General features: G+C 48.6%; 1 protein-coding gene across 1 annotated transcript; it reads left to right on the top strand.

The window, feature by feature from the left end:
- The first annotated feature begins 22,726 nt into the window (after positions 1-22,726).
- On the top strand, positions 22,727-23,002 carry LOC147965873 (ethylene-responsive transcription factor CRF1-like). The gene has a single exon (XM_087530640.1). The coding sequence runs from the start codon at positions 22,727-22,729 to the stop codon at positions 23,000-23,002; it is 276 nt and encodes a 91-aa protein (XP_087386766.1).
- Positions 23,003-25,283: the final 2,281 nt, after the last annotated feature.

The following is a 25,283-nucleotide window of genomic DNA, read 5'->3' as shown; positions in this document are numbered from 1 at the left end:
CATCCCCGATAAAGCAAGGAGGACACGTCGGCAGCGCATTAAATGTGTTTGTCCGATGGTCCCAGAGGATAGGCTTATCGACTGTAGGCCTTTCCACCTCCTGTGTGCCACTGTGGGAACCCCTTTTTCTATAAAAGGAGGCCCGAGGCGACCAATAGCGGGATTCGGCTCTTTTGGGCAAGTTGCACCCCGTAGCTAGATCAAGAACACAAGAACACCGAAATACATCCACCAAAGCAGGACTAGGGTATTACGCATCTTCGCGGCCCGAACCTGGGTAAACGATCTGTGTGCTTCCTGTCAGACCTGCTCTTTGCACAACCTCGCGCTCGCCAACCGTAGAAGGGATCCCAGTGACCCCATAGGTGTCGTTGTCGGTGTCAAAACCGACGGATCTCGGGTAGGGGGTCCCTAACTGTGCGTCTAAGGTCGATGGTAACAGGAGACAAGGGACACGATGTTTACCCAGGTTCGGGCCCTCTCTATGGAGGTAATACCCTACGTCCTGCTTGATTGATATTGATGAATATGTGTAGTACAAGAGTTGATCTACCTAGAGATCGTAATGGCTAAACCCTAGAGGTCTAGCTTGTATGGCTATGATAGTGAATCTCCCATCCGAACTAAGTCCTGCGGTTTATATAGACACCGGGAGGATCTAGGGTTACACAAGGTCGGTTACAAAGAAAGGAATCTACATATCTGATCGCCAAGCTTGCCTTCCACGCCAAGGAGAGTCCCATCCGGACACGGGTACAGTCTTCGGTCTTCATATCTTCATGGCCCATCAGTCCGGCCCACGGCTAACAGGCCGGACGCCCGAGGACCCCTTAGTCCAGGACTCCCTCAGTAGCCCTTGAACCTGGCTTCAATGTCGAGGAGTCTGGCGCACAGATTTGTCTTCAGCATTGCAAGCCGGGTTCCCTTCTTCCTGAACTCCAAAATAGTCTTCGGCCGAATTGATCGTGTCCGGACCTGTAACACACACCACACACAACCGTAGAGAGAATATAATAATACACGAGCCCAATCCGTTGACAACTTTTATAACATGACATCATGTCCATCTGGTCATAAATTCGAACCTTTTTTGCCTGCCCCTCCATGTTTTGAGACGCGGTTGTCATTGGCATGTCTTGTCAAAGCAGAGATCGTGTCCCCTTATTACGGGATTCTCATCAATACGGGCATGGGTAACCCAACCGTGCTGTTTACACAGCCCTTGGGAGTAGGCGAATTTTGAGGCGAGTGGGGTGGTGTTCAATATTCAGTGCCCTTATGAGGAGATAAGATTCCTCCTTCCCCCATGCCTTCTTCCTGCCTTTCCACTCTTGAGATCCAGCGCCCAAGTTCTCATCTGTTTCCCACTCGAGAAAGCACTCAACCATGTCCGGATCTGGAGCAGGTGGCAAGTGGATGGCTTATTCTGTTAAGAAGAACGACATCAAGGAGCTTCGAGAAGCCGGATACCTGGTCAAGGAGATCGTTCACCATTTCCCAGCCGAAGGACAGATCATCCCTACCCCAGAGCCCCATGAGAGGGTTGTGTTTCTCGCACATTTCGTCTGTGCGCTGGGATTCCCTCTCCACCCGTTTGTTCGCAGACTGATGTTTTACTACGGGCTAGACTTCCATGATCTAGCCCCCAAGTTTTTCCTCAACATCTTGGCATTTATAGTCATCTGCGAGGCTTTCCTCCGTATCCTGCCTCACTTCGGTCTATGGCTGAAGACTTTCAATGTAAAGCCGAAGGTGGTGAGAGGCCAACAGGCAGAGTGCGGAGGCGCCATGGTGGGCAAGATGCCCAATGTTGTATGGCCCGAAGGCTCCTTCGTGGAGACGATGAAGGGGTGGCAGTCGGGGTGGTTCTACATCACCGAGCCGCGCGACACTAACTGGGCGGCGGCCCCAGAATTTCGATCCGGAGTTCCGCTGCGGCTCACCTCCTGGCAAGAGAAGCGCCTCGCCTAGGGCTCTTCGAGCGAGCTGACTGGGCTCCAGACGTGCGTTCAAAACATGATAACCAAGAGGATCAAACTCATCAACGTGATCCAGGTTATGCTCATTCGCAGGATCCTTCCGTGCCAACGCCGGACTTGCTATTTGTGGGAGTTCGATCCAGCCAAGCACCAGACTCTACTAGAGCTCTTCGGCACAACGCACGAAGATATCTGGAAAGTGCTCTTCAAGGCCGGCGAGACTCCATCGCCCACAACCGAAGATCATGGGCTCAGCTTAAAGCGACAGGCCAGTTCGGTAAGTTCTTTCATGTATTCAGGGTATAGCCTTTACTGGCATATTTTGAGAAGGAGTCTAAGCCTTCCTATCAATTTTTAGGCCTGGATTGACATAGCGGGGCGGATTAATTGTCCAGTTCCACTTCCCGAAGATGAGGAAACCCCACTCCTAACGAAGGTGCTATTTCCGGCGCCTTATGATGTGCCGGAGAAGAAGGCCAAGAAGACGGCCAAAGGGAGCAGGAGCGGCCTTCGCCGAAAGGGCGCTTCGGACATGTCGTCCGAAGACGAGACTGACTCTTCGGTCGCCGAATACGACGACGAGGAGGAAGAAGAAGGCGGCTTCCTCCCGGAGGGGGGAAAGAAGAAAAGAGAGGCCTCCACGAATATGGAGGTGAAGGAGCCCAAGAGGGGGAAGGGCTCCCTTGCGGATAACTCCGCATGGGATGTCGAAAGCAGTCCGGAGCGAATGCCCCGGACCATGCCTCGGGCTGCCTCGTAAGTACCAAAACCATATGCACATCCCAATACCTGGCCTTTCCAGTTCATAATATTAACATGTTTAAACTATGCCATTACAGTCCGGCCCGCGACGGCTCCCCGTGATCCTCGACAGAGGATTCGCTAGACTCAAAGGAGATGGCTAGTATGTCTCCGCCGCCCGCTCATTCTGCCTCACCCAAGGGTGATGACGAGGTGGCATCCCAAAAGATCTTCCCCGACCAGGGGGAGATTCCAGAAATCGTTAAGGTGGCGCCGCAGGATGACTCCTCGGCTGCCGGACTCATGGGGGAAAAAGCCCCCATGGGGCTGGCAGTGGGGGCCAAGCTCTCTTCGGCCCTCAGCCGGATACCATTCTGGAGACCTACATGGCTCCGGAGTCCAGCGAATGGCCTTCCCCGAAAGGAGGAGGTGTGCCTATTCCACCGATGACCTCTATCCAACCAGAGGCACCGGACAATCTGCTGGAAGCGCTGCGAGGCGCCTCCATTGTGGATGAGCACCGTGTCCTTATGGGTATGGTGATTGAAAAGGTTCAGTCCGCCAAAAGCAGACTGACCGAGGCCTGCACTAGCCTTTTAACAGGCTTTGAGGTAACAATTGTGGAAAAAATATCACAATGTGGACAGTAGCCCCTGATGCTCTGTTTGGTGTCCGGAAAGGAAAAGCCGAACATTGGATCAAAATAATTTTTGCATGAGTCTAACATAATATGTCTTTGTGAATAAGCAGGCGTTGCTGCTAGCTACTGCCGCTCACACTGCGGAGGTCTCCGGACTGAAGCAGAACTTGGAGTGGGTCGAGAAAGAGCTCGGCCTAGTGAAGAAGCAGCTGGAGGACAGCAAAGGTATGCAGTAACCTGTGTGTATGTTTAGGAAGGATGAATGGTTCGTGCTGACTAAAGTGCCATGAACTTTATGAGGGGCCACGACCAAGGTGGCGGCCCTCAAGAAGGCATTAGAGAAGGCCGAGGACAAAGCTGTCAAGGAACGGACCGCGCGCGAGGAGCACAAGGCCCAGGTCGGCGAGGTTCAACAAGAGCTCCAGGACGCCGTCAAGAAGTGCGAGTCCTTGGAGCGTGATTCTAGGACGCAAGCGTCTGAACTTGCGAAGGCCCTCCAGAGCACGCAGGAGGCTCAAGCCAAAGCCCAAATCGCCCTTTAGGAAATCCAGGCAGCCCGGAAGATCGTGACGGGTAAGGCTTTCATTATGCAAAGCAAGTCTGTGAAGGAAGCGTTCCTTTTACTTACCTGAATTTGGAGCTCTCCAGGGGCGTTTATGGATTTGCCGCGCAGCGTATCAGATGCTGTTGAGTTCTATCGAGCCGAAGAAGGGAGTTCTACAGAGAAGCTGTTCTGGTCTCAATATCTTGGACCCGAACATACGGTTTCCTTCAGCGACCAGCTGAAACAGCTGGTCGAGCTGCACAAGGAGGCCGAGCTAGCCATTAATGAGCTAATAGTCCGACTATGGCCTGCCGCCCCGCTACCTAGCAGCTACTTCGGACTTGTGAAGCGGCTTGTTGATGCCTGCCCCCGGCTTGAGGTTATAAAGCGGTCGGTCTATATCGAAGGTGCACGGATGGCCTTGGCCCGCGTCAAAACGCACTGGGCGAAGATGGATACCAAGAAGCTAATGACCGAGGGGCCACCCGAGGGCAAGGAGCACCGCCGACCCAAGTTGTATTTTGATGGTGTCCTGGAGGGATCCTGCATTGTTGTGGATCACTATTCCAAAGACACTATCTTTGAGTAAATGTACGCAAGCTCCTTCTGCCTTGTATGATGGAACAAAGAGTTTATGCAATATAATGCTTATTATGTTTTTAAATTTTTACTTCCTGTGTGGCCGTGTTGTATGAAATCTGAGGGTTAACCAGTTGTCGGCTTCTGCCCCCATGTAGGTAGTACGGGGGTGTTTGAGATGGAATCTAAACAATCTTGATCCAATTAGATGGTCCTTGAAGGAGTTGTTTAGCACAACGAACTAGGCAACCAGACTATGCGGCTATAACGCAATCACTTAGCCATAGGAGTGCGACAATAAAAACATGGGCGCATCCCCTAGTATCCAAACTAGAGTGCTATAAGCGTCTGATCGGGAAGTACCAATCCTTCGCGTAATGCGGAAGAAATCTCCAACGATTTGCAACCTCCGAATAGCTGACCGGCTCTCGCCGCATCATGACAGTCAATTTTCGGCTTTCTCTACTGAGGTGCTCCTTTTGATAAACCAAGGCACAATCGCAGTAGTTCTCCCTTTACTACCTTAGCCGATATAGCGGAACATAAGGTAGCAAGCACAGGAGCCGGGCAACCCAACTATTGACCAAAGACATGATTCGGAGCCAATGCATATAATGCTAAATTCGGGGTGCCGAACTATACTTATAAAAAGTGTTCAGACTTTTGTTGCCATAGTGTGGGGTGTTGTGCAGCCCCTGGCGAACATGAAACGTACCAAATTGTACGGTTGCTACCTGATAGGGTTATCCACAGGGGAGCTGAAAAAAGAAAGAAAAAAAGAAAAGAAAACAGAAAAGGTACGAAGGTAAATGGAGTCCTACAGCTCCAGTCGCAGACTGTTTTCATTGTAATTTAATTAGCACGTCAAGGCGCATTGATACAGGTAGTGCGATAAGCAACAGGCTATTTAACATGCCAAAACCAAGGGAGAGCTGCATGTGGGTCCTGAAAAATAGGTAGAGTAATCGTTAACGGAATCACCTAAAAAGTCCCCCATATGTCTGCGTTTCTCGCCGTCTTGGTGTGTTTATCCTTCAAGAGGACCGATGACCAGACCACTAGATGGTGCCTATGGGGTTGAGACCTGAAAAGGAAACAAGTAAAAGTGAAAGTATGTGTGTATCCAATGTCGGTTGAGCCGTACTACGGACCACAAGCTAGTTATGCCTCCATCGATGCCCATGGGATTTTGAGTGCATAGTTATGTACACGTGACACAAATGCCACCACTTGGTCGGAACTGCGACAGAGGCCGGATTTCTAGTCGAGATCCTGACGAGCTGAGCTCTCCCACTACAGAGTAGTTCGGACCCTCTTAACGGTGTCCGTGGACTTGGCAACCGATTTAAGGTTCTGCTTGAGAAGGTCACTCTGTACTTCTGCTGCTAAGGCAGCTGTGTGCTCTTCCATACGGAGGGAGCGTTTCGTATTTTCGTTGACTGTTATGACGCCACGTGGATCGGGCATCTTGAGCTTGAGATAAGCATAGTGTGGTACTGCGTTGAATCGAGCGAACGCAGTTCGTCCGAGGAGTGCATGATAGCCGCTGTGGAAAGGAACAATATCGAAGATTAACTCCTCGCTTCGGAAGTTGTCCAGAGATCCGAAGACAACCTCTAGTGTGGTTGAGCCTGTACAGCGGGCCTCTACACCTGGTATGACCCCTTTGAAGGTAGTCTTGGTGGGCTTGATCCGAGATGGGTTAATGCCCATTTTTCGCGTTGTATCCTGATAGAGTAGATTAAGGCTGCTACCTCCGTCCATAAGGACGCGAGTCAAGTGGAACCCATCAATTATTGGGTCTAGGACAAGTGCGGCTAAGCCACCATGACGGATACTGGTCGGATGATCCCGGCGATCAAAGGTGATCGGGCATGACGACCATGGATTAAATTTTGGGGCGACTGGCTCTATCGCGTAGACGTCCCTTTGCGCACGCTTGCGATACCTCTTGGGGATGTGGGTAGCGTATATCATGTTCACCATTTTGACCTGAGAGGGAAACTTCTTCTGTCCCCCTGTGTTCGGTTGGTGGGGCTCTTCGTCATCGTCCTCGCTTTGCGATCCCTTTTCCCTGTTCTCGGTGTTTAATTTGTCGGTCTGTTTAAAAACCCAGCAATCTCTATTTCAATGATTGGGTGGTTTGTTGGGGTGCCATGAATCTGGCACGGACGATCAAGTATGCGGTCCATGCTGGATGGGCCTGAATTGGTCTTTTGGAACGGCTTCTTTCGCTAACCGGACTTAGAGCCCCTGAATTCGGCATTGACTGCCGTGTCCTCGGTGTTATCACTGTTGTTTCGACATTTGTATCTGTTGCGTCGAGACTTGTCTTTGCTAGTTTTAGCTTCAAGGGTGTTGGCGTCGCTCGCATTGCTTTTGCTACGGGCCAACCAACTGTCCTCGATCGCACAAAAGCGGGTCATGAGTGTCGTGAGGGCTGCCATGGATTTTGGCTTTTCTTGGCCAAGGTGGTGAGCGAGCCATTCGTCGCGGATGCTGTGTTTGAATGCTGCTAGGGCTTTGGCATCCGGACAATCGACGATTTGGTTCTTTTTAGTTAAGAACCTAGTCCAGAATTTCCTGGCGGACTCTCCGGGCTGTTGAACTATATGGCTTAAGTCATCAGCGTCCGGAGGTCGAACATATGTACCTTGGAAGTTATCGAGGAAGGCTTCTTCCAAGTCCTCCTAGCTGCCAATAGAATTTGCAGGCAGACTGTTGAGCCATTGCCGAGCTGACCCCTTGAGTTTTAAAGGGAGGTATTTGATGGCATGGCCGCAGGCCATATGAATGTGGAGAATGAAGTCTACGATCCACACCGTGGGGTCCGTGGTTCCATCGTATGATTCTATATTCACGGGTTTGAACCCTTTTGGGAATTCATGATCCAGGACCTCATCGGTGAAGCAATGAGGGTGTGCGGTGCCTCTATATCGGGTCGTATCGCAATGTAGCTCTGATGGAATCCGTCTGCGGTTTCCAGCCCGCGCATGACTAAATTTGTCATGTCCGAATAGGTGGCCGTCGTCGCATGTTGAGGCACGTCCTCGAGAGTCGTAGATTGATCTAGTATGTCCTGCTTTATTGTTCAGGTTTTGCCGGAGGTCATATGTGTGACCATGGGCTAATTTACCTCTACCAGTGCGCTGAGGCGGTGCTGGCTGGTGTTCGGCATGAATTACAGTTTTGTCCCGACCACGTGGTGGTTAGTCAGTCGCATTGTACGATGGAGGTATGTATTCCGGCACCTCCTCGTCAAACTGAGGTAGCAATTTGCGCTTTGGGTAGCTTTTGGTTGGGCACTTGAGGCCGTATTCTTCGGCTGCTAGGACGTCAGTCCATTTATCATTGAGCAGATCTTGGTCAGCTTAAAGCTGCTGCTGCTTCTTTTTTAGGCTCTTTGAAGTGGCAATTAGCTGGCGCTTGAAGCGCTCCTGCTCAAGAGGTTCCTCGGGCACGATGAAATCCTCGGTGCCAAGGCTCACCTCGTCCTCGGAGAGCGGAAGGTAATTATCGTCCTCCGAATCTTCGTGCGTGGCCTGTTTATCGGGGCTAACCTGCCCGCCTTCCCGTTCATCTTGTTCATTAACTGTATCGATGGGGTCTTCGTTGTCTTTGGCACCTTCTGGAGTGTTATCTTCTCCTGTACCGGTGTTGCTGTCTTTACTGCGGCGTGACTTAGAGCGGCGCCACTGACGCCGACGCTTGGACTCTATTTCATAAGGTTTATCCTCAGCTGGATCTTCCTTGTCCTCGCCGCTGTTCTCCTTTGGTGCATCCACCATGTATACATCATACGAGGAAGTGGCTGTCCAACGTTTGGTGAACGGCGGGTTCTGGGCCTCTTCTTCTCCGGCATCGTCGTCCATACCGTCGATGTCTTCAGAGTCGTAATCAAGTTCGTCGGTCAAATCCCCGACCGTGGCTATGAAGTGGGTGGCGGGTGGGAAGCAAAATTCTCCGCCGTCAGCCCCTAGTTCAAGCCGGATATAGTTCGGCTGTGAGTCCTCTGCCAAGGATAGGTTTTTTAATGAGTTTAGCACATCGCCCAAGGCGAGTGCTGGAAGATGTGTGCGGCGCTGAATTCGAAGATCGATAAACGATCGAGCTCGGCATCTGCGGGCTCACATGGTTCGGAACTTACCACGAGAGACGAGTCTGGAGTTCCAATGACAAAAACGTCGTGAGAGGTTAAGTCTATGTGCGGCTCCACATCATGGAATCTATGGCCTCCGTAGTGGGGTTGATCCTCCCATCCTTGGATGGCGCAGCTTGCTCCGGATCTAGGACCAGAGCGGTTACAGGAGCGATCTCCTAGATACTGCCAGATGACAGATTTAGGTCATGATCATCGGGGTGACCGGGAGCGGCTACCGCGGTCTCGAATCCAGTGAAGATCAAGTCTCCACGGATGTCCACAACGTAGTTTAAGCTCCCAAATCTGACCGGATGGCCAGGGGCGTAGCTGTCGATCTACTCCAGATGGCCAAACTAGTTGGCCCGCAGTGTGAAGCCGCCGAGCACGAAGATCTTTCCAAGGAGGAAAGTTTCTCCTTGGACAGCGTCATTATTGACGATCGAAGGAGCCATCAAACCCTTTGGCGACAGCACAGTGGAACTCTTAATGAAAGCACCAATGTCGATGTCAAAACCGGCGGATCTCGGGTAGGGGGTCCTGAACTGTGCGTCTAAGGTCGATGGTAACAGGAGACAAGGGACACGATGTTTACCCAGGTTCGGGCCCTCTCTATGGAGGTAATACCCTACATCCTGGTTGATTGATATTGATGAATATGTGTAGTACAAGAGTTGATCTACCCCGAGATCATAATGGCTAAACCCTAGAGGTCTAGCTTGTATGGCTATGATAATGAATCTCCCATCCGAACTAAGTCCTTCGGCTTATATAGACACCGGGAGGATCTAGGGTTACACAAGGTCGGTTACAAAGAAAGGAATCTACATATCTGATCGCCAAGCTTGCCTTCCATGCCAAGGAGAGTCCCATCCGGACAAGGGTACAGTCTTCGGTCTTCGTATCTTCATGGCCCATAAGTCCGGCCCATGGCTAACAGGTCGGACGCCCGAGGACCCCTTAGTCCAGGACTCCCTCAGTCGTTTCCACCGACACCTACGATGGACGTGCAGATTTATCCACTTACCGCAGTGACCGGTCAGATAGGCGAGACTGCGGTTGAAGAACGCAATTAGCCTGAAGTCTTTATAATTCGCAGATCTTGTGGGCACTTGGCAGATTACAACCTTGAGCAAATCAAACTTGGTATCACGTTGGCTACTATAAGATTCCGAGTATAATGGGCCGCAGTGCTAAAGTAGTGCAGTGTTAATCGAAGGAAGGGGGATCAATCGCTGGGTGTCGACCTCCACAAGCATCCAGCTGCCGCGATCATCGACAAGAACCATCCAAGATGTGTTCATGCCGACCCAGTACATACCGTTAATGTAGTTGAGGGTGACGGGAATCGAATGCTTGCAGCGCGATGACCTGAGTTCAAATTATGTGCTAAACTATAGCTTTTTATATTTTTTGAATATATACTTCTTTCGCTACTGTACTGGGAGTGGAACCCACGAAGTACTTAGAATACAAGATTAAGGATGGATTTGTTTCCTTTTAACTTTCTATACCAATCTGTAGCCAGCCTGCAGGACATGTACACTGTACTGGTAGTGGAACCTACAGAGTCCTTAGAATACAAGACTAAGGATGCAATTAAATTTTTATAGAGGGAGAACCATACACGCAATTAACTCAAATGGATTGGACGTGACTCTATTAATCTCCAACGGCAACCGGCAAATTTCCTCCCGCGGGCCGGAGTAGCTTTCTTGGTTTGCATGCGGGTTTAACGGAGGCGTTTGATGGAGGCGAGGAGGCGTGTTCAGCCGGACGTGCAGCGGGCGGCGCAGTACTATTCTATTTGACAGCTACTAGTATATTATAAAAAAGAAAGAAGAGTAGTAGATATAGAGATAAGATTAGAGATAAAGACTAGGGAGGAGAACCATCTACTGCTTCGTGTGCTACTCCTGCGCTCCATTCGACGGCCGCAACGTCCCCTACAACCACTCCCTCCTGCGCTCCATACGGCGAGCGTTGTTGAAATTTGGGGAGCGCACTCTCGTGACTGCTGGCAGCGACGACTTCACCGACGACGACTTCTTCCCCAACCTCGGCAACCTCTTCGTCAACGACATGGGCGACAACCTCAACACCAACGATGCTGCTCCCGTTGCACCGTATGTGTTTTTGTCCTTCCTGTTCGAAAATGTGGTAAAATTCATGTTTCCAGTCTGTATCCTAGACTCGATTTGTGCATCTACTGTGCTGGTCCACATGATTAGTTTAATATTTGTTATAGCCGTCATGATTTATTTTGTGCTTATTCGGACTAAATCTCATAGTAACTTGCTCATATATTCAACTGGCACAATGTCCCCTACAACAACTCGCATTTCATGGACGGCCTGGTCGATGCCTCCAAGGAGCCCTTCGTCTACTACTATGAGTGCCCTTTGTTGTTTTGGGGCTGACCGGCGGACCTCGTGCATCACCTCACGCAGGCGTTCGACGATCACTACTGGCCCTTGGCGGAGAACATCAAGTACGAGACGTGCTACCCGTTCACCGTGCCGGAGTCGCTGGACGATCACCGCCGCCTGCTAGTCTCAGAGGAGGACGGCAATGTCTTCCTCTTGATCGTGGGCACCGGCGAGGCCTGCGCAGGTCGCGCCCCGTCTCTGTAGTGTGCGTCAGGGGCGACGCCGCTGAAACTGACACTAACACGACACCGATGTATGGGTGCGTGCTCACTGTTACTGCCCCTCAGAGTTACGTGGGCCACACCCGCTCCATGACACTGACTAGGACTATGCCGAGCTGGGACCTTCCCGCTGATGTGGACATGGAAGACGCATGGTATGATCCCCCCCAACATGGTGCACGGGGACTCCAAGGAGGTTCACCTAGACATATGCATTACCAAGTTAAATGATGATCATTAGTCTTCTCGGAATGTAATTTGCTGTCTAAGCATGTGGAGACTTCTTATTTATATAGTATAGAACCTTACATGCATGATCTTTCTCTATTAGAGTATCACACTTGAATAAAATTTTATCCATTTATGGTTTAGTCTAGAATCTTCCATGTATGATTATGCTCCATTAGAGTTCTCGCTTTCCATTTATGAGATTAACTGAGAATTTTTACTACAGTACTGGTGAAAGACTTATGATGAACCATTTCTTACATCTCCTCTGCCCCCTTCCAAATCATCCTGATTTAATCCGTCCGTCTAGGTGTATAAGAGCATGGTTAATACTTAATAGTACAACCAACTGTTGACTATAAGAAAGTGCCATGTCATCTGTAGCCAACATGAATAACAATCAATACTAAAAAAACTAATTCTTAAAGATCATTTCTTGCAGAGCACAATAAGTGTTATTTCTTCACAAGTTTTGGATGCAGGTTGAAAAGCTGAACGCTTTTGTTTGCAAAAAGATACTTTTTATCTATTTCCCCCAGATGTTTGTGAGCTCTAGAGATGAAATAATATCTGAAGAAACCTATAGATACCTGTTACACATTAGATGACCCCCACATCCTTTGTCAAAATAAACAACTCCCTGATCAATGCATTTCACTGTTCCGTGCAACGCACGGGCACCTTACTATAGATTAGTATGACCAAAAATTTAACTAACATTATATATAGTACGACAAATGCTCATGCATGTCACCTAAAATTATATCATTGAAAACTATGTTCAAATACGAATCCAACGATATAGTTTTTGTTGACATGCACTAACATTTTGTCAGTTAAATCTCCAGTCAAATTCAATGGGGGACTAATAAACCACGACCGATGTAGTACTAGTGTAGAGGGCGGCACTTCACGGGAGTCTCAGCCCGCTTGTGGCACGGCAGTAAAGCCGTCATATCACAAAACGCAACCACTCCTGGTAATAAGTGGCCTGGTAAAATAAACGGACAAGAAACCATCACATCCTTCCGTCTTTTTTGCATTTCATCTCTCTGCATTTACTTTCTCCAGTTCATCTCGCACACTCGATCCCTAGCTACTACTCCTAGTATCCCTAGCTACTACTCCTAGGGCCAGTTCTTTTGGTGGCTTAAAAAATAAGTCGTCTCTTCCCCAGCTTTTCCCATAAGACTAGTCACAGTGGAGAGTAACATGCATCACTCATTTATTTGGGCTTCTAAACTACTACTGCGATAAGAAGCGCAGGAAAAGCATCTGGGGGCAGATATGGATAATAAATAAAAGTCATCTTTTGTTCACTGACCGAATATTCCCTTAAGAACGCTAGCTTTCGGCTTCACCCAGTCTGAGGTACACATCCGGCTGACCCGGCGGTAACAATCGCAGAGGTTCTCCCCTTATGCCCTAGCCGAATTAACGGGAACGTAGGGCATAAATACAAGAGCCAGGCAACCCAGCTTGGCAAAAACTTAAGTCATATCGATGCATATAATGGTGAAAAAAGGTACATGCTGAAGTATAACACATGTGTTGGGCGTGAGGCCCAGGTAAATAATTTAAGCTTCTGTGAAAGAAGCCCCCAGGTATGGAGAGTGCGGCTAGCGCATCTGTAATGTACAAGTGAGGCACAAGGTGACCCTTGAAGGCCTAGAGAAATAATAAGAAAAAGAAAGAAAGGGAAACAAGACAGATGATGCATATGCAGAAAATGGACAAAGGGAGGGGACTAACATAGAGTCCGGTGCTAGGCGTAGAATCTTTGAAGCCTGGCCGCGTTCCATGGGTTCGGCTCGAGTCGACTAGTCGATGCATCCCGCAGTCGGTACGCTCCACCAGTCAGAACTTGGTTGATAATGAAGGGACCTTCCCATTTGGGCTCAAGCTTGTTCTTTTTCTTATCCGGCAGTCGTAGAACTAGTTCGCCAACGTTATAAGTTTTGGCCCGTACTTCTCTGCTTTGGTATCTGCGAGCCTGTTGCTGGTAAAATGTGGAACGGGCTTTGGCTACGTCGCGCTCTTCCTCCAAGGTGTCCAGACTGTCCTGCCGATCGAGCTCGGCTTCTCTTTCTTCGTACATGCGCACTCGAGGTGAGTCATGAGTTATGTCACAGGGCAAGACTGCCTCTGCGCCGTACACCATAAAAACGGTGTATATCCGGTACTACGATTCGGCGTGGTCTGCACCCCCAGAGTACGGAGTTGAGCTCCTCTACCCAGTGAGTGCCAGACTCTGTTAAGGAACGCACTAATCTGGGTTTAATGCCGCTCATTATAAGACCGTTTGCTCGTTCGACTTGACCGTTGGTTTGTCGGTGATAGACTGAAGCATAATCGAGCTTGATGCCCATTTTGCTGCACCAGAGTTTTACCTCGTCGGCCGTCAAGTTCGTGCCGTTATCAGTGATGATGCTGTGGGGGACGCCGTAAAGGTGTACAACCCCGGATATGAAATCTATCACCGGTCCGGATTTGGCTGTTTTAACCGGTTTAGCCTCTATCCATTTGGTGAATTTATCCACAATGACCAATAAGTATTTTTTTCTTGTGGGTTCCCCCTTTAAGGGGTCCAGCCATGTCAAGCCCCCAGACCGCGAAGGGCCATGTAATGGGGATTGTTTGGAGGGTGGTGGGTGGCATGTGGCTTTGATTTGCAAAGAGCTGGCAACCGGCGCAACGTTGGACCAAGTCATGTGCATCTGCCTGGGCCGTTGGCCAATAGAATCATGTACGGAAGGCCTTGCTTACAAGAGCCCGTGCTGCGGCGTGATGACCGCCGAGTCTGGCGTGAATTTCTGCCAATAGGTTCCGCCCCTCCTCTTCGGAGATGCACCTTTGAAGGACTCCGGTAGTGCTTTTCTTATACAATTCTCCCTCATGGACCCTGTATGCCTTAGATCGCCGCACTATGCAGCGTGCCTCATTTTGGTCCTCCGGAAGTTCCTGCCAGTTAGGTAGGCCAGGAATGGTTCTGTCCACGAGGCAATAATGGCCATTATTTCGTGGGCTGAATGTGTTATTTTGGTGGCGGAGCCTCCGATTGTGTCAGAGAGTTCGGTATCGGGTATTTTGGCCGGGTTCGGACTGTTGTTACCGGTGTCCCCTTCCCATGCTACGGATGGCTTGAAGAGCCTTTCCAGAAATATGTTGGGAGGGACCGCGTCATGTTTTGCGCCGATGCGGGCGAGGATATCCGCCGCCTGATTGTTTTCCCGAGCCACATGGTGAAATTTGAGCCCCTCGAACCGAGCTGACATTTTTAGGATGGCATTGCGATAAGCTGCCATTTTCGGATCCTTGGCATCAAAGCCTCCGTTTATTTGGGATATCGCGAGGTTCGAATCCCCGCGTACCTCCAGGCGTTGAATGCCCATGGATACTGCCATCCGGAGACTGTGTAGAAGGGCCTCATATTCGGCTGCGTTGTTGAAGTCCGTATACATTATCTGTAGTACATATTGAACTGTATCTCCTGTTGGGGACGTCAAAACGATGCCAGCCCCCAGACCAGCCAACATTTTGGAGCCGTCGAAGTGGATGATCTAGTTTGAATATGTGTCGTACTCCTTAGGGAGTTCAGCTTCCGTCCACTCGGCGGCGAAGTCAGCCAAAACATGCGACTTAATAGCTCACCGTGGCTTGTAAGTTATGTCGAACGGGAGGAGCTCAATGGCCCATTTGGCAATCCGGCCCGTCGCGTCGCGGTTGTTTATAATATCGTTGAGTGGTACTTCTGAGGTTACCGTTATCGAACACTCTTGAAAGTAGTGTTGCAGCTTCTGGGATGCCATAAATACCGCGTATGCTATCTTTTGATAATGCGGGTACCGTGATTTGCATGGAGTAAGGACAGTGGACACATAGTAAACCGGCTTTTGGAGGGGGTATTTGTGTCCGTCCACTTCTCGCTGGACAACGAGCACTGCGCTTACTACTTGATGAGTTGCCGCAATGTATAATAGCATTGGTTCGCCAATGTTTGGCGCGGCCAGGACTGTGTTTGTTGCCAATATGGATTTTATTTCGTTGAGTCCAGCCATGGCGGCATCCGTCCACTCGAAGTGTTCGGTGCGTCGGAGGAGGCGATAAAGGGGTAATGCCTTTTCTCCCAAGCGGGAGATAAAGCGGCTTAGGGCCGCCACGCATCCTGTTAATTTTTGTATTTGTTTGAGGTATGTTGGGGGAGCCAACTGTGGCAACGCTCGGATTTTGTCCGGATTAGCTTCAATACCTCTGCTGGAGACAATGAATCCCAGGAGTTTTCCGGCTGGTACGCTGAAAACGCATTTTTCCGGATTGAGCTTGATGTCATATGTTCGGAGGTTATCGAATGTGAGCCTCAAGTCGTCTACTAGAGATTCGACATGCTTGATTTTGACAACCACGTCATCTACGTATGCCTCCACTGTTTTGCCGATCTGGTTTGCCAGACATGTCTGAATCATGCACTGATATGTTGCACCGGCGTTTTTGAGCCCGAAGGGCATTGTGTTGAAGCAGAATGGGCCGTATGGTGTGATGAATGCCGTTGCGGCTTGGTCTGGCTCTGCCACTTTAATTTGATGGTAGCCAGAGTATGCGTCGAGGAAACACAATGAATCGTGTGCTGCGGTGGCGTCAATGATTTGATCGATGCGGGGGAGGGGGAAGGGATCCTTTGGGTAGGCCTTGTTAAGGTCCTTAAAATCGACGCACAAGCGCCAGGATTTGTCCTTCTTTGGTAACATCACCAGGTTTGCTAGCCAGTCTGAATGTTTTATGTCTCTGATTAATCCGGCCTCCAATAGCTTGGCTAGTTCCTCTCCCATGGCTTGTCTCTTAGGTTCGGAGAAACGCCAAAGAGCCTGCTTGACTGGCTTGAATCCTTTTAGGATATTTAGGCTCTCCTCGGCTAGCTTGCGTGGGATTCCTGGCATGTCTGAAGGGTGCCAGGCAAAAATGTCCAAGTTCTCGCGTAGGAACTCTCATAGTGCGGCGTCGACATTAGGGTTTAATTGTGCCCCGATGGAAGCTGTTTTAGTAGGGTCCGTTGGATGGACTTGGAATTTGACTATTTCATCTGCCGGTTTAAAGGAGGTGGACTTGGATCTTTTATCGAGTATCACGTCGTCCCTGTTCACCGTGGAGCGCAACACAGTTAGTTCCTCGGCCGCTAGGGCTTCAGATAGTGCCTCAAGGGCCAGTGCGGCTGTCTTATTTTCGGCGCAGAGTGCTATGTCCGGATCACTAGCAAGAGTGATGATTCCGTTGGGCCCGAGCATTTTGAGCTTCATGTACCCGTAATGGGGTATGGCTTGGAAGATTGTAAATGCCTCCCGCCCTAATAGAGCGTGGTATCCACTGCTGAACGGGGCCACTTGGAATGTAATTTCTTCGGACCTGTAATTATCCGGCGTGCCGAATACCACATCTAGTGTGATTTTCCTAGCACAGCGTGCTACCCGACTGGGGATGATTCCTCTAAAGGTTGTGCTACTTTGCTCAATGTGGCTCCAGTCTATTTCCATCTTTTGAAGAGTTTCCTCATAGATGAGGTTTAATCCGCTGCCGCCGTCCATGAGTACCTTAGTGAGTCGAAAGTCGTCCACGATTGGACTGAGGACCAGTGCGGCTGGTGCTCGGGCTGTTCGGAATTTGGTTTGTCACAGGCATTGAAGGTAATAGCCGTGTCACTCCAAGGATTTATTTCTGCTACGTGGCAGATTTCGGCCATGCTGCGGAGTGTTCGCTTGCGTCTATTATTTGACGCGAAGGTCTCGAAGACCGTTAACACCGTATTGTTGTCCACGGGATGGTGCTCTATGGTATTTGGGAGGAGTAGATCCTCACCACTTTTGGCCACCTGCCGGAGTATCCAACATGCTCTAAGGCTGAGCGTTGGTATTGCATCCGCTATACTGTGAATTTTGCAGGGTCCGTTGAGCCATCCCTCTAGTACGGTTCCTTGCCCCGTAGAGGGCTTTTGCTTTTTGGTAGTTAACCCAGGTGTATTGTGATAATGCACCCTTTTATTTCGGACTGGGTTTGTATTCAGGGCCGGATTATCCCAAAAATTTTATTTCTATTTTCCAGGCGCTTTCCATCGCACAGTACTTTCGTACTATGGACACCAAGTCGGCAAAGCGTGTGATTTCGCGGCGACTTATGGCGTTGAGGATTCCCTTGTCCGTGCAATTATTGCAGAAGAATGAAATTGCGTCTTCCTCGCGACAGTCCTTTACCCTGTTCATGACCAAAAGGAATCTGGCCCAGTAATGGTGTACTGTTTCTTCAGGCTCTTGCCTAATTTGGGATAGATCGCTTATGTTTGGGTGGGTGGGTGGATTTGAACCCGAATCCTCACCCGATCTAAGACTCCGGGGCCAAGGAGTTTCCGAACTCGTAAGTTTGGATTCTTGGATGTTTTCCAATAAATCTAGCCCGCTGCCTGACTCTAGGTTCAGGTCTTGAGTGACGTCCTCCCCTCCGCGGGTATCCGGCTTGGAGGGATCGGGAATCCGGACATAACTAGTCCTTAAGATAGATGAAGGGTTGCCGCATTGTTCCTCCACCACTGCAACGTGATGGGTGACCTGGGGATAGTTGATCTCTCTCAGATCGGGTTTAGGCCCAATCTGATCGTAGTCTGTAGCGACTCCCAGCGCGGCGATGCGATCCAAGAGCTCGTTCAGGGAAGAGACCTCCATTGGATCTAACTGCTCGGCAAGTTCCGAGTTGACGTGAAGATTGCTTTTGATGACCCGAGAAGTCATCGTCGGCGCAGCGGCCGAACAGGTGGTCATAAGAAAACCACCTAGCCGGAGGGTTTGGCTGATAGCCAAAGCTCCCTCAGCGATAGTGCCGTCTTTAAAGACGGGATGAGGCATCCTTCTTGGTGGCGACGGCACAACGGAACTCTCAATGAAAGCACCAATGTCGGTGTCCAAACCGGCGGATCTCGGGTAGGGGGTCCCGAACTGTGCGTCTAGGCTGGATGGTAACAGGAGGCAGGGGACACGATGTTTTACCCAGGTCCGGGCCCTCTTGATGGAGGCAAAACCCTACGTCCTGCTTGATTAATATTGATGATATGGGTAGTACAAGAGTAGATCTACCATGAGATCGAGGAGGCTAAACCCTAGAAGCTAGCCTATGGTATGATTGTATGTTGTGGTTGTTGTGGTTGTTGTCCTACGGACTAAAACCCTTCGGTTTATATAGACATCGGAGAGGGTTAGGGTTACACAAGGTCGGTTACAAAGGAGGAGATATCCATATCCATATTGCCTAGCTTGCCTTCCACGCCAAGTAGAGTCCCATCCGGACACGAGACGAAGTCTTCAATCTTGTATCTTCATAGTCTAATAGTCCGGCCAAAGGATATAGTCCGGCTGTCTGGAGACCCCCTAATCCAGGACTCCCTCAGCGAGGAGATGACGGCAGGCGGTTAGGCATGTGGCGGGCTGGAGGCTCGATGCCTGAGAGAGAAGATGAACAGTGCATCAATTTTGGAGGTTGAAGAAGCCCTTCTGGCCATCCATGTTGCATCCAATGGCTCACAAGAGTCGACTAACCCAAATTGCTCCTTCAGATTGCACGATCCACGTGGCATTCAAGGTCTCGAAGGTAGATTCCGCACTCGGTTTGCAGGCTCGGCGCGGGCGCGGCTGGCTTCCGCAGCGACAGCCACCATGCGCGCCTCCTCCGCGCGGGCGGAGAAGACAATGACATGCTAGTTCCTCCTCGCTGGCGTGCTGGAGCACACGCTCGTCCTCCTCTTCATACGCTGTGTGCATAGACGTCGCTCCACCAGATGCTCACGTGCTTGGCAGCGCGGCGGCATCGTGAGGAGGGACTACAGACGACGTGAGCGGGCGAGCCCTCAGTTTCATGGCATAGGGATGGCGGTGACACGACGGTGATGAGCGAGAAATGGTTGGCTGGAGTAGGCGGGCACAAGCATGCGCAATGGCGGCGACATATTGATGAGTGCGCGTATGGGAGCTTAGTTTTGTTTTATATAGGGTTGGTCAAACTTAAAAGAAAACTGTACTTGTACATGTAAACATTAGACTGAGGCAGCGCTTATATTAGTTACCACAACCACGATATGGAATCTTGTGCAAGCACGTGAACCGCGGTCGTGCGGTCGATCGAACGGTGTGTCACCATGTCGCACTCGAAGGACATCCACCGTACCTTTTTGTGTGTGTGAAAACAATCCTCGAATATTACTCGACTTTTTTCCCTGGAAAAGTTCTTGACACTACAATATTTCCATATATTTGAATTTAGCTCCAGTTTGTGTTTATTTGGATTTGGACGTTTTAGGTGCGCCCTATTTTTCTTAATACTGATTTTGTGTGTCTGACTGAGAGAACGTGTGTATGTGTCCATATGTGTGTTGTGGCGGAAGGGCAATGTGGAGACGGTGTGGGTGTGATAGATACATAGAAGGTGTGAATGTGCAAATGATCATGCATGAGTGAGACATAGACAGATGTCAATACGTTGTGTATACATGAGAGAACAGTCTTCTATTTGTACTTGTGTGTGTGTGAGAGAGAGAGAGGAGCATCCGTAACACAACAACCATCTCTCTCGATTCGTCCATCACTCGCACGATCGCATGTATCACATGCATCAACGCACACATTTTGACACCCTCACCCGACCCCTGCACACCTCAAGGCCCGCACATCGCTCTCTATCTCTCACGCACAATCTCTTCATGAAAACCCTATTTAGCATTTAGCTTTATGTCACATACACACACATTTCTCTCCATAGGTTTGATTTCTCTCAATATCTGACACACACAAACACACACACACACCACACACACACTCCCCCTCCCCCGAGCACACAATTCATCCCCATCCAAGGTTATATGGAGACCACTCTCGCTTGTGCTTCTCTGCACCCCAGCATGCAGAACACCTCAATCTTCAAAGAGGGCATCGGGGATCGAAGATGGCGACCACACTGCACTAGAGAATGTGGGCCATTCGGAAGCATGATGATGTGACGATGGCTGACTGACTCCTCTCCCCCCTCTCTCTCCCGCACAAAATTACCAATCCCTCTCTCTCTCTCCCGCACAAAATTATCAATCCCTCAACCCACGAGATCCTTCCCCTCTTGTCCATGTTTTTCCAGCTCTCTCATCAAACTTGTTGTCTCTTCTCCTTACACCTGTACAGAATTCGGATGCACACGCATCTCACATATATTACGTGTCTCCATCTTTCTCACAGACCTAACTTCTTCCTCTCTCTTTCTCTCTCTATCTCTCTCTCTCGTTAGGTTTGTCTCCTACTCTCTCGTCCACATACATACAATCTTTCCCGCCCTATCTGCTCCATCTTCGCAAGCTCTCTCTACACGTTTCATTCACACATTGGGGTGTGTTCAAAATGTTGCTTTTATAATGGATGATGTAGAGTTATGGTTGGTTTTGTTGCATCCTACAAAGTAATAACTATGAAATGTGTTTAGATTCTCATTTGACTGGGATTATGTGAGTTTAAGCATATTGTGAAGTAATATAGACCACGTATACATCTTGGAATTCAACAATGATTGTAACTATTGAATTGTATAGACCATTACATTCAAAGTCAGTAGCCTAATATATTTATTTCACAATTACAACAAATGATTAATTCACTACAAACTAAGAAAACAAATGTGTACTCCGTCCATTTTTATTGAGGTCTGCGTATTAGCATTGGTCAAAGTCAAGTTTGTAAACTCACAGAAAGTTTATAACAAAAAAATATTAAGATATACAATAACAAATAAATACCGTTAGATTCATTATTGAATGTACTTCCACATCATACATATTTTTTATGGTAAGTGTTTATATTTTTCTATAAACTTGGTCAAACTTTAGGAAGTTTGACTTATGTAAAACCTAATATGCAGAGTTAATAAAAACGGAGGGAGTACTAGTAGTTACTAGTACTACTCGCTAGTTGCTTAGCCCAATCACCCAGCACGCCACACGGGGAATTCAGTGTCACAAAATTTTGAGGTCGGCGGGTAAATCTCCCGTGACCCTGATTCGAGCAGTGTGAAGTTACCATCATAGCCTTCGGAACAGGCCTACGGATGACGCTTGGTAGGGGGCTGGTTTCGTAACTTCAGGTTCACCCTACCCAGCCAACCCCACCCCGACACCCAGAGTAGTACACCTGAATACTCCCCATTTTCTATCCCCACTGCAAAATAGACTTCTCCGTGGCACTGTAGCCTTCATGCTCCTCCCCTTCTACATCGGTGCACTCGTCCACCGTAGCGCATCTGCCTCATGGACGACCTCGTACGCCAGACTGGAGCCGGTCCACCATCGTCGTCGTACATGGAGCCTCTTCCCCGGCACTGTCTTCCAGGTTTCGGATCCGCTTCCCGGAAGCCGACGCCAAGCGCAGAAGCACCACCGTTGTGGACAATGAACTGACTCCCGTTGCCGACCATGATGCACAGAGGCCGCCACGACCATTTCTCTCCTCCTCGATTGGTAATGTGTGTATTGAATCACTTAGTAGTACACGTGCAGTTCTAATTTTGTTCATACCTACCCTTCAAATTTCCTGGTTGCTATTGTTCCCATAAAAGTAATTGGTTATAGTCTCCATTGTCCAACAGAATATCAGCTTGTAATTGTGTGTCGCTCCTGTATCGCGCTGTGCTTGGGTAGGTTCTTCATCTGCAACTAGTAGTGTGGCAAATGATGGAAAGTTTTTTAGAACTAGCAAGATGCCCATGCGCTGCACGGAACATCAAGATGCATGTGTATGAGTAGTTTATCTTGTGGGAGAAAAGGATGAACGAGGGAAGGCCTTATTTGCAAATCTAGAGAGGGGTGTGGGTATCTTTCTGCAAAATTGCCATAGTTTCCTTCATATCCGTCGCATATATATCGGACGGCCTATACTGCAGGATGGCAGGCACACCATCATCACCAACTCTGTTTTTTAAGAAAAAAAATAAAGAAGTAGAGATAAATATAAAATATAAAATAAATATAATAGTAGAGAAGAGAGTAGAGATAGCAGGGACATCGGTAAAGGAACGCGCGTGCAGGAAAAAGAGGCCGGGCGCGCGTTAGTTTTGGCGCGCGGCGTCCGGCGCGCTTTATAAAATCCAACGCCCTCCCACCGCTCTGTGCCTTGCCACCGCTCTCTCCCCGCTCTGTGCCTCGCCACCGCTCTCTCCCTGCTCTATGCCTCGCCACCGCTCTCTCCCCACTCTTTCTCGCCTCGCAGCCACCGTTCCACCATGCCGCTGTGTCGCCGGGAAACTTGGGGATACCAGATACCGCGGCTTCTCTGCCGAGATCTGGTTCCGCGGGATGCGCCTCGGCCTTGGCAATTTTGACACTGCCAATGAGGCCGCCTGCGTGTACGACGCGTTAGCATCGTGCCTCCGGTGGCCTCATAGAACATTGAACTTCCCCAACGTGCCGACGTGGGAGCAGGCGCAGGAGCTCGCGCCTTGATACGTCTCCATCGTATCTATTTTTCCAAACACTTTTTACCTTGTTTTGGACTCTAACTTGCATGCTTTGAATGGAACTAACCCGGACTGACGTTGTTTTCAGCAGAATTGCCATCGTGTTATTTTTGTGCAGAAATAAAAGTTCTCGGAATGACCTGAAACTTCACGGAGAATATTTTTAGAATTTATAAAAAATACTGGCGAAAGAATCAACACCAGGGGGCCACACCCTATCCACGAGGGTCGGGGCGCGCCCTCTGTCTCGTGGGCCCCCTGAGGCTCCACCGACCTCAACTCCAACTCTATATTCACGTTCGGGGAGAAAAAAATCAGAGAGAAGGATTCATCATGTTTTACGATACAGAGCCACTGCCAAGCCCTAATATCTCTCGGGAGGGCTGACCTGGAGTCTGTTCGGGGCTCCGGAGAGGGGAATCCGTCACCATCATCATCATCATCAACCCTCCTCCATCACCAATTTCATGATGCTCACCGCCGCGCGTGAGTAATTCCATCGTAGGCTTGCTGGACGGTGATGGGTTGGATGAGATTTATTATGTAATCCAGTTAGTTTTGTTAGGGTGTGATCCCTAGTATCCATTATGTTCTGAGATTGATGTTGCTATGACTTTGCTATGCTTAATGCTTGTCACTAGGGCCCGAGTGCCATGATTTCAGATCTGAACCTATTATGTTTTCATGAATATATGTGAGTTCTTGATCCTATTTTGCAAGTCAATAGTCACCTACTATATGTTATGATCCGGTAGCCCCTAAGTGACAATAATCGGGACCACTCTCGGTGATGACTATATTTTCAGGAGTTCATGTATTCACTAAGTGTTAATGCTTTATTCCGGTACTCTATTAAAAGGAGGTCTTAATATCCCTTAGTTTCCAGTAGGACCCCGCTGCCACGGGAGGGTAGGACAAAAGATGGCTTGCAAGTTCTTTTCCATAAGCACGTATGACTATATTCGGAATACATCCCTACATTACATTAATGAACTGGAACTAGTTCTGTGTCACCCTATGTTATAACTGTTGCATGAGGAATCGCGTCCGACATAATTATCCATCACTGATCCATTGCCTATGAGCTTTTCACATATTGATATTTGCTTAGTTACTTTTCCGTTGCCACTATCACAATCACTACAAAACCAATACTGTTACTTTTGCCACCATTACCGTTACTTCCATATTACTTTGCTACTAAATACTTTGCTGCAGCTATTAAGTCTTTCAAGTGCGGTTGAATTGACAACTCAATTGTTAATACTTGAGAATATTCTTTGGCTCCCCTTGTGTCTAATCAATAAATTTGGGTTGAATACTCTACACTCGGAAACTATTGCCAGCCCCTATACTTGTGGGTTATGAAGACTATTTTCTGGCGCCGTTGCCGAGGAGCATAGCTCTAATCTTTGAGTCACTTGGGATTTATATCTGTTGATCACTATGAGGAACTTGAAATATGAAAGAACCAAGATTTTTAGCTCAACTACGAGGGAAGGTAAGGAACTGCCATCTAGCTCTGAACTTGATTCACCTTCTGTTTTGAGTAAACTTGCGACACCTACTCCTGCTATTCATTCTAATATGTCGAATGTTATAGCTGATTCCACTTCTACTATGCATGATGCTTATGATGAAACTAATTCTATGCTTGATAATACTATTCCATTACGTGAATTTCTTGATGAACAACTTGCTAGGGTTAGAGAGAATGAAATTATTGAAACTGATAATATTGATGAAAGTGATGATGAAGATTCTCCCCCTAGATATTAATTGCTTGATGTACCTGAGGGTTATGTTATGGATGAAGAAACTATTAGAGACTTTTTAGCTTCCAATGATAGATATGATCTTAAGAAACTGTTAGCTAAGCTGAAAGAAAAATCTTTGAATGCTAGAATGGAATATGACCCTGCTTTTGCTACTTCACCTATTTGTATTTCTGATAAGGATTATGATTTCTCTGTCGATCCTGAGTTAATTACTTTGGTTAAATCTGATCCTTTTTATGGCTATGAATCTGAAACTGTTGTGGCACATCTTACTAAATTAAATGATATAGCCACCCTGTTCACTAATGAGGAAAAAAATTCGTTACTACTATACCCTTAAGTTATTTCCATTCTCATTAAAGGTTGATGCTAAAATATGGTTTAATTCTCTTGATCCTGGTTGTGTGCGTAGTCCCCAGGATATGATTTATTACTTCTCTGCTAAATATTTCCCCGCTCATAAGAAACAAGCTGCCTTAAGGGAATTAT

Source organism: Triticum urartu, chromosome 6A (assembly GCF_056163025.1).
Source record: "Triticum urartu cultivar PI428250 chromosome 6A, HENAU_Tu73, whole genome shotgun sequence".
In the NCBI taxonomy this organism is placed as follows: domain Eukaryota; kingdom Viridiplantae; phylum Streptophyta; class Magnoliopsida; order Poales; family Poaceae; genus Triticum; species Triticum urartu.
Note: the sequence above shows the minus strand (reverse complement) of the source record. Positions and strands in the feature narration are given on the sequence as shown.